The sequence below is a fragment of the Petaurus breviceps genome, unplaced genomic scaffold (assembly GCF_028583685.1).
Source record: "Petaurus breviceps papuanus isolate PSGF00001 unplaced genomic scaffold, PetGlider_PUasm1.0 37, whole genome shotgun sequence".
NCBI lineage: Eukaryota > Metazoa > Chordata > Mammalia > Diprotodontia > Petauridae > Petaurus > Petaurus breviceps.
This window is the reverse complement of record NW_027186296.1, coordinates 78,005,359-78,015,454: the sequence shown is the minus strand read 5'-3', so window position 1 is coordinate 78,015,454 and position 10,096 is coordinate 78,005,359. Positions and strand designations below refer to the sequence as shown.

The 10,096-nt window shown below is 46.8% G+C and overlaps 1 protein-coding gene across 1 annotated transcript in view; it reads left to right on the top strand.

Moving 5' to 3' along the window:
• The window catches only part of CYP17A1 (cytochrome P450 family 17 subfamily A member 1), an 11,923-nt gene extending 3,501 nt beyond the window's left edge, over positions 1-8,422 (top strand). The window contains exons 2-8 of the mRNA XM_069098854.1: positions 571-712; positions 1,021-1,250; positions 1,964-2,050; positions 2,303-2,506; positions 2,959-3,128; positions 6,091-6,194; positions 6,532-8,422. Of these exons, the coding sequence (XP_068954955.1) occupies positions 571-712; positions 1,021-1,250; positions 1,964-2,050; positions 2,303-2,506; positions 2,959-3,128; positions 6,091-6,194; positions 6,532-6,842 (1,248 nt within the window). The 3' untranslated portion in view covers positions 6,843-8,422. The remainder of the gene's footprint in view (positions 1-570; positions 713-1,020; positions 1,251-1,963; positions 2,051-2,302; positions 2,507-2,958; positions 3,129-6,090; positions 6,195-6,531) is intronic.
• The last annotated feature ends 1,674 nt before the right edge of the window (positions 8,423-10,096 follow it).

Here is a 10,096-nt window from a genome sequence, read left to right as displayed (position 1 = left end):
GAGAGAGAGAGAGAGAGAGAGAGAGAGAGAGAGAGAGAGAGAGAGAGAGTAAGATGTAATAAGAAAAGTAGGAAAGTTGCCATGTTAGGAAGGGCTTTGAATGCCAAACAGGATTTCATATTTTTTTTTCCTGGAGGTGATTGGAATTTACCGAATGGGGAGGAAGGAGGGGTGACATGATTAGACCTGCACTTTAGGAATATCAATTTATCAGCTGAGTGAAGATGGATTGGAATGGGGAGAGACTTAATTTAGGGAAACCAGCCAGAAAGTTATTACAGTAGTTCAGGTATGACATGAGGGCCTAGAGGAGGGTGGTGGAAGTGTTGGGGGAGTGAAGGGAGCATAAATAAGGAATGTTATGAAGGTAGAACTGGTAGAATTGGGGGGGAGGGGTGATGATGACACCTATATTGTGCACCTGCATTCTAAGTTTTCCAACTATTCTGACTACCTGGATAGAAGTTCAAGACTAGTGCCTACCATTTCCCCTTGGGGATGGCAAGTGAGGGCAATTTGAAGGCATTAGAGTATAACATACCCTGAATCCAGTCTTCCCTAACTTCAAAGGTAACCACAGACATCCTGAGTGGCTCAGGCAAGGGGATTGCCTTCAGTGACTATGGTCCCCAGTGGCGAATGTATCGGAAGCTGGTGCAGTCCACCTTCTCCTTGTTTAGGGATCGCTCCTCCCAGAACTTTGAAAAGATCAGTGAGTACCAGGACAAGGGGCTACTAGGAATCAGTAGGGAGGGGGAAAGGGCAAGGGAGGGAGGGCCTGGCCTCAGGGTCTGACAGCAGCCACTAACTAATAAGGGGCAAGGGGGTGACCAGAAGGATCCCAGGTTGCTGCTGCCACCTGGTGGTCATCCTCAAAATGTTGGGCAGCATGGTAGTTGGGGAAGGGGTGTCTTTGAAGGGTGGGCTTGTTTTTAAGGGGCAGAGTAAGGCTGGTCTCTCTCCCCTTAATTCTGGCCCTACCCAACCCTTATATATCCTTTCCTTTCTCTATCTCCCTAGTCTGCCAAGAGGCCAATACTCTCTGTAAGAGGCTGGCCAACACAGAAGGACAGAGCGTGGACCCAAGTAAGGACTGTTTTCTGGCTTCTGCCAATGTGATCTGCCAGTTCTGCTTCAGCAACTCCTGGAAGCAAAATGATAAGGACGTAGAGATCATAATGAACGTTAGTGATGCCATCATCAAAGCTCTGGCCAAGAACAACCTGGTTGATATCTTTCCCTGGATTCAGGTAAGAGCTCTAGGGCTCCGCCCTACAGTAAAAAAAGTAACAGAGAGGAGGTGCCTCCCTCATCCCCCTTACACACACACACACACACACACACACACACACACACACACACACACAATCTCACTTAGTCAAGGTACCTGGTCTCCTAAACCCAATCTTTCTCATTCTTAGACAAAGGATGACCCTCCTCCTCCAGGAAGCCTTCCCTGACTGTTAAAAGTCCACACTGGCCTCTCCCTCCTCTGAACTGATCACAGCTCTCACAATCTGAGGCACAGAGTCTAGCTTTGAATTAGAGACTGCCTTGTGCTGTTTTATTGCTTGTGTGTGTCTCTTTCCCTAACCAAACCATAAGCTCTTCAATAGCAGGGATGACTGACTTCTTCTAATTCTCCCCCCCCCCATCTCCCCCAGCTGATGCCAAGAACAAGGCTGGACATAGAACAGTTTCTCAAAAAAAACCCAAACCCACATGCTTGTGATTGGCTAGGGGTGGGAAGGGGGCTACAAGGGACCCAGGCCCCTTTCCCAGCCAGGTGGTCCTACTAAGAAGGAATCAGGACAGGTACAATTCATTGGGGAGATAGAATAGTAGGGGCAGAGAGTCAAGGGCCTAGTCCCTGGAGCAGAGAGTGAAGTGAGAGAGACTGGAGTTGGAGGTGGGGTGGGGATCTACCCTCAAGACTCCCCTTCTATCTCTCCCTGCTTTCTAGCTGTTCCCCAACAAAGACCTGACATTGCTGAAGGAGAACGTCAAGTCACGAAACGAGCTACTGGAGAAAAAAATTAAAATTGAAAAGGTTCATGACAGAAAAGTGCAAGCTTGGAGGGGGTGGGAGAGGGAGTGGGGATGTTGTTAAGGACACCTATTCGCTAGGTACGCTGATGACAAGGCCAGCTTACCTCAACTGTATTCCCATTCCTGGGCACTGGTTCTTAGACCTAGACTGTGGGATGGGGGTGGGAGGCTAGAGGAGGAGGAAGATAAGGAGAGGGAAAGGGGCTTGGGGTTCTGGAGAAGGTAGATCCATTTCCCACCCCCATTCTCCCAGGAGAAATTCAACAAAGATTCTATCAACAACCTCCTGGATACACTGCTGAAAGCCAAGATGAAAACCAACAGCCATCTGAGCCAGGAGCAAGAGGTCACAGATGAGCACATCCTGATGACCCTGGGTGACATCTTTGGAGCTGGGGTGGAGACGACCAGCAGTGTCATCAAGTGGATCCTTGCCTACCTGCTGCACTATCCTGAGGTGAGACTGTCAGTCAACATTCCCTGGTCCGCAGTCCACCACCCCAGAAAGAGCTCAGGGAAATCTGCTGTCTGCCTCCACCCATCTCTGGGCTCCTCGAATGTCAATAGTATTAAATGAGAAGCTCTGGTCCGTGACACATAACCCTAGCACTACAGCTGCTTTAGTTACATCACTCAGACCCAAATCTTCAAGCAGAAATCTAAGCAACAAGATCCTCCTTTCAAACCTCCTCCAAATGCAGACTAGAGTCCTCAGGAGGACAAGCCCTCTGTGACCCATGTTGAAGTGCTCATGCCCCTGCTGTTTGTCCTGGAACCTGTATTCCATCCATCTCACAAAGGGATGGCATCCACCTCAAGATCCAGACCATCCCTGGTCTGGAAGTTTATCACACACACACACACACACACACACACACACACACACACACACCTCCATATGATCCCCAGGTAAAGGAGAAGATCCAGAAGGAAATTGACCAGAAAATTGGCTTTACCAGAACACCTCTGCTCAGTGACAGGAACCAACTTCTCTTCCTCGAGTCTACAATACGTGAAGTACTCCGCATACGGCCAGTGGCTCCCTTGCTCATCCCCCATGTGGCATGTACTGACAGCAGGTATGCCCAGCTCTCTTATCTACTTCCTCCTAATCTACTAGTGACCTATCAATCAGTCCATTAACCAATCCATTCCCTCTTTCCCAATTCACCCAATGTCCACCCATCAATTAACCTACACATAACTATCTACCCACCTCTATTGCCATGGACAAACATGGCCCCAGAGATAGGGCAGAAACCTCTGGGATAGATGTTCAGAGGCTCATAGTATAGTAGCCACAGCCATCACAGAGCATTTGTACACATAGATAATAATCATATGTGTGGTTACATATGGACTTATGTTCTCCTTTCTATATCAGGCTCACTAAGATGCCAAAAGGATGGGGAAAAGCTTTATAAAACTCACTGACTTGAAAATGAAAGAGACAAGTTTTGCAAAACTATAGGATCTCAAGTCTGGAAGGGCCTAAGAGCCCTGCAGTCAGTCTGATCTCTCCCACTTTATAGGTAGAGTACATCAAGTCCCAAAAAATGTACATGTTGGGGTGAGAATGGATTGGACCAAGTTCTTATAGAGACCAAAGAAGAGATAAAGGAGAAAGGGGGAATGAGTCCCAAGGAAGAAAGGGATTGAGTAGCTCCTCCAAATCAATTCAACAAATATCTATTAGGCATACCAGGTTCAGAACCTTGTGCTAAGTTCTGAGAGGGAATACAAGGATAAATAAGAAATGATCCTTGACTTCAGAAAGTTTATGCTCTAATAAGGGATATAAGGCAGGGACATATTTAACTATAATACAATTCAGATTGTGATAAGTGCATATGAGAAATATAGATCTAATGCTGTTAAGAGACCTCAGTAAGAGGAGACCACTTCTGGCTATAGGGATCAGGGAAGGCCTCAAGGAAGAGACGACAAGTGAGATGGGCCTTGAAGGATGAGAAGCATTATTGCAAGAAGCAGGTGAGTAGGGAGCACATTATAAGCATAAGGAATAGTGTAAGCAAATACATGGCAGCAGGAAAAGGCAAGATGAGTTCTGAAAGCATACCGGTGTGGGAAAATGGAAGAGTAAGTGAAAGGGAGCTTGGTGGGATAAGCCTGGAAAAGCAGGTTTGGGACAAACTATGGAGCCTTCTGAATGCCACTGAAGAGTGTGGATGTTATTCTTCAGGTCAATGGTCTCCAAAGTGAGGGATGTGGCATGGCCCCAAGGAGGCTGTAGCTTGACCCCAAGGGGGGGTGTGATCAATCAACTGGAGGGTGAGAAGAGGGGTTACATTCCACCCAGCCATGATAGTCAGTCTATAGGTCTTGTCTCCAATACAACCAAACCTACCTTTCACTCCTATCAGTCCTCTGTCCCCAGCTGTGCATGCTTCCAATCTTCCCCTTTCTGAGGTGGCCAATCGGCCCTTGAGAGCAGTTAGCCTAATCTCTAAACACAGTAGCTACAAAGATGCCACTGGGAAAATCACCCACCACCTCCACCCAGCATATTTACCAGCGACTTTTTTTAGCTGATAGGGGTGTGTTGTAGTAGGAGGAGTTGCTGTTGTTGTAAAAAGAAGAAGGTTTAGAGACTACTAGTCTAGGTAATGGGGAATTACTGAAAGTTCTGAGTGACATATGCCGAGTTGATTTAAGATTACTTGGGCCCTGGTGTGCATTGGAACATGGAAGGAGTGGCAGGAAGTAATGAGAGTCTGAACTGGGTGTGTCCATGAGAAATGTTCAGGGGAAGAAATGACGAGATTTAGTAAATAATTGGTTGGGAAAGGTAAGGGAAGAGGAGGAGTCCAAAATGACCCCAAGGCTTCAAGCCTGGTTGGCTGAGAGAATGGTGCTGCTGCTGACAAAAGGGAAGTCAGAAGGCGGAGCTGGTTTGGTGGGAAAAGCTGACAAATTGAGATCCTGATATTGTTTGCAACTTCAAAATGTAAGAAGTTCAGGAACAGAGTTTGGCAACTTTCTACACCTGCAGACAATTCTAACCTACAGCAGGAGGTATTGCTTTCAGGGCATATAGCAAGGGATTTGGTTATACCTGGGGTGCTAATAGTAGACACTAGTCCCCTGGTCATTCTTCAGTGAGAGAGGAGTCCAAGGAAATTGCTAAGGAGAAGTCCAGGGAGGCAGATGGAAATGTAAGTCTGGCTGGAGAAAGAGATTAGGGCTAAAGCTGCGGATCTGGGAGTCATCACTGCAAATGATAGCTGAAGAGTGAGAGCAGATGAGTGCACTAATAGACAAAGTGCAGTTATCCCTTCCATATCACAGGACATTAGGGACATGGCACCCCCAGGAACTGGAAAATTTGCATAAAATTTTTGACCCTCCATATCAGAGAAGTCTGAATTTTTTCTTTTTCTTTTATGGGATGTTTATAGTACGCTATTGTAAAATTTTTTTTATATTTTATGCATTTCTGAGTTTCTAAACTTTTGCTGTCATCTGCTAGCCTTCATGTGTCATCTGAGTCTTCTGCAAAACTCCAAAAAATTCCCATTTAATTTTTTTTAAATTTAAGATATTTATTTAAGTAGACATCTAGTTAGTATTTAATTTCTTATGCCGACCTGTGATACATCGAAACTGCAATGGGGAACATCTCAGTGTGGAAGGGATAACTGTATAGAGACAAAAGGAGAGGGTGTAGGACTGAGTCTGGAGGGATGCTTACATTTAAAAGAAGGTTGTTGAAGAGGAATGAAAGAAAATAGAGAGGAAGCTGTCAGAAGTATGTGAGAATCACAGGCATACATCATAGAAGCCAAAGGAAGATAGGATATTAAGAAGAAAGTCAGGGTCAGCAGTGTCCAGGGTTGCAGGGAGGTTGAGCAGGGGGTGGCTAAGAACTGACTACTGAATTTGGCTCTTTGGCTAGCAGTGAATCATTAGCGATCTTGGAAAGGTCAGTTTTAATTAAGTTAGATGTTCACAGTATACATGGGAAAGAAGGGAAAGAAAAGGGGACAGTATCATGTGGAATGATGGATCCTCTCCTCACAGCATTGGAGAATACACCATCCCCAAAGGCACCAGGATCTATGTCAACCTGTGGTCTATCCATCATGACCCTGAAGAGTGGGATGAGCCAGAGCAGTTTAATCCGGGTGAGTCAGTCAAGTGGGTCATCTAGCAATTTATTAAGAATCTTTTGTGTGCTGAGCTAAGAGCAACGGTCCCAAAACAAGGGACTCCTGGAAGCCCTAGCACATCAACCCTAAATTTCTATAGGATGGGAATCCATGTATTTTCCCATATTCCTCTTCCTTGAAATTGAGACTGGGTTGCTTCCTCAGGCTCAGGGCTGTCCAAGGGGCATCATGTTTCCCTCTTCAAACCAGGAGTTCCCCAAGGGTAGTCTGCTTTTAAGGGAGCTGGCATAATGTTTTATTTCCAGAGGGAGCTTGATTCCTCTTGCTGACCCACTCACTGACTCTTCCACAGAACGGTTCCTGGACAAGAATAAGGAACAGCTTATCATGCCAACTTCCAGCTACTTTCCCTTTGGAGGCGGACCCCGGGTCTGTGTTGGGGAGTTCTTGGCCCGGGCAGAGTTATTCCTCTTTATGGCCTGGGTCCTACAGAGATTTGACCTGGAAGTAGCTGATAATGGAGAACTACCCTCCTTAGAGGGGGTATATGGAGTGGTCTATCAGATCAATCCCTTCAAAATGAAATTCAAGCTTCGGAAGGCCTGGCTTAGCTCAGTGCCTGGCCAACAAGATCCTCCTCCACCAGCTCCGGAAGACTCATAAGCAAGATGCAGAAGGCATCGATTTAGCTTTAATTGGAGATTGTCCTGAGACCCTCCAAAGCAGCCCCACCTCCTCAGCTTCAGGGAAGTGTCTCTCCATTGCCCCTAGCATAGAATTCCCTTTCCTCCTACATCCACTCTAATCTGGAAAATCCTGCTTCCTCCTTCCATAAGCCTCAGCTCCAATAAGTAGGCCCAGGGTTTTTGTCCTGAATGATTTCTAACCTCCTGGATCGCTGCCTCTACCTGTGATGGGTTTATATGTCCAGTCCCTTTGACCATTCTCTGCCTGTATTCCATTCCCCAGTTGTAGCTAGTCATAACTCAAAAATCCAGATGGCAACAGGTTTACTAGCAGCACCATCCAGGTTAGTGTTCTTGTCTTCCTGAAGGTTAGACCAAGACTTAGAACAGCTCTTCCTCATATCCCCCATAAGCCCTCTCCAAGTCACAGAAAAACACAGGGTTCTCATAGCTATCATATCATAACTGAAGGCTGAGCCCCTGAAGACAGCCAATTCTAGTCTAGGAATCCAAATTCTCTCCCATCACCCACCCCACACCTGGATGCTCAGGTGTTTTCAGAAGATAAATTCCAAGGCTCCCAGCCCTCCTTGAGCTAGTCTATTACTGCAAGAGGACAAAAAAAACCAATCTTTATCCTTGATGGATCTTCAATGCATAGAAGAGTCAAACACATTTGTCCAGGTACACCAGCACTGGATTCTCAGCTCACCCAAACCTTTTCCTCTAATAGATTAGGACTATAGGAGGGTCACAGGGAGGAAGTCCTGCAGAATACTGAGAGGGAGGCTGAGGTTAGGGCCTAGGTGACTGGCAGGGGCATCTTCAGAGCTTTAGTTGTATTGAACTGGACAGATAATGGATATTAATGGTCCTATCTCCAGAGACAGACATCCACAGGAGAGTCCCTACCTCTAGGGGAGCAGAAGAGTGTCTGAAACAGAGGCAAACACCTCCTTCTTGATTCCAAGTTACAATCTTCTCCTACCAGAGAAGGAAAGGTTGAAAATCAAGTGCTGATGATTTAGTGCTGGCTCCCCCCAAACTCAAAGTCCAAGCCCATCCTGGAGGAGCAATTCCCTTCCCCAAGTCTCACTGCAAAGATAGTCCAAGAGCAGCTTAGAGAGCTGGTCAAAGTACTTAAAAACTTGGGGCCAACCTACAGTTGGCATGGGTGACTAACTTGGGCAAACACAAATGGTTCAGTTCCGCTGACATTATCATTGAGAATCTACTTAGAAAAAGGTTCCTCTCCATTACTTTCTAGGGTCTTGCCTAGGAGTGAGGGCTGCTGGAAGGTGTTGGAAGAGGCACTATGGCCACCTCCAAACCTGCCCATTATTTGAGCTGGAAAGGGGCCAAACACCACCACCACCCCTTGAATCAGTCCACCCTCCAGAACCAGACTGACTCCTCAACCAGCTTCAGAGTTAGCTGCCCCACCCACCAGGTTCTCTGCCTAGAAGGATAAATGGGAGAGAGGAAGGCAGAGTAGAATGAAGCATTTCAAACGTCCTCAGAATCTGAAACAAATAAAGCATTCTACGCATGTGTAATGACCAGTGGCTCGGTCAAGTTGGATGGAATGTTCCCTTTTATGTGGATCAGCTTTAGAGGAGGGTCAGAGCTGACACCACCTTCTCTGCCATGAAACAACCAAAGCAAACAAAGATCTCATCAATTTAGAAGTTCTCTCATACCCTCTACACACACACACACACACACACACACACACACACACACATACCATACACACATACACCCACACCCACACACTGGAACTCACAACCCATACATGCTTGTTTGTCCCATGGGACTCGACCTAAGTTTACTACAGGGAATCAAACAGCCACCAGACATCAGGGAGCCCAGGTAGAAAAACTCAGCAGGCACAGAATGCTCATTCCCCCTACCTGCTCTGTGAAGATCTCCCCCTGGCTCCCCCTGGAATGCTCTCTGGAAAGCACTGGTTGGAGAGGGAGGTTCAAGGGGACAATTTCCCCCAAAACCATCACCCCAGCTTTGCATGTTCCAGAGAAAGAGCTCCTATTTTCAAAACCCATCAGATCAGGTTACAAGATCAGAGCAGATTTAGCTTCTCCTGTGAGCTGACAGTGCCAGGGCCAGGGCCCCCAACCTGAAAAACCTTACCAAAATCTGGCAGCAGCATCAGTTTTGTGTTCTCTGAACATGAACATGCCCCCACAGAGTGCTGTGGGCAGACACATGGGGGAAGGAGTCAGGAGGAGGACAGATTACTAGAATTACAGAACTTCAACAAGACATGCTGTGTGTATGTGTGTGCGCTGCACCCAGGTACTCCTGAAAGCCAACTTGCCTCCTCAAGCCCTTAACCTCACCCTTTATTCTCCATAACATACAGGAATTAGGGACCCTCTATACTGACCCAAAACCTGCAGATCACAGGAAGTATCTCATTAACTTCAGGAAGGACCATCCAACCAAGGCATGAAGCGACCCCCACAATCCTCAGCCTTCTTTCAGTTCAAGACTCTTCTTAGCCTGCTTCCAACCTACCTCTCTGGCTGTACGTTACAGGACTTGGTCTGATTCCCAAGATTGTGTTCTTTCTACCATAGCACCCCATCTCGGAGAATCACATGCCATCCCTGAAATGACACGACATATGCTGTTCTCTGCTTCCAAAGATGACACTCCCAACCCACAACTGGCTGGTCTGACCTGTACTCTGTACCCTTGTCATGGAGATGGTCTACACTGAACTATCCACACACTCTTAGCCCCTTGTGGATAAAGGGCTGCATCTGTAAGGCTTCTGGGCAGGATGTGAACATCTGTGTGCAGCCAATCTAGTCAATGGGGGGTGGTGAGGGAGAACCATGGCCTAGCTGCCCCATAAGCCTCTCTGCTGCTTATCACCTTAAACATATGCTGCAGTTACAACCATTCCTAATACTGGACAGTCCAGGGAGGGGGCTGGAGCCACTTGCACCAGTTCTCAAGAGGCACTTGTTAAATTTTGTGTGATCATGTACAAGTCAGAAATCAGCAAATGCTACAAGTCAGATCTTGGTTTCCTCTTTTGTTGGTGGTCTTGGCTTAAGAAAGAGATAGAAAAAATTGTTAATAACACATATTAAACTCAGAAGTGTGTGTATGCTCTGGGGAGAGCCAGCTGACAAACATCTCCTTGACTAGACCTTGCCTCACCAGCCAAGCCCTGCCACAATCACCTCCTTCCTTTCCCAT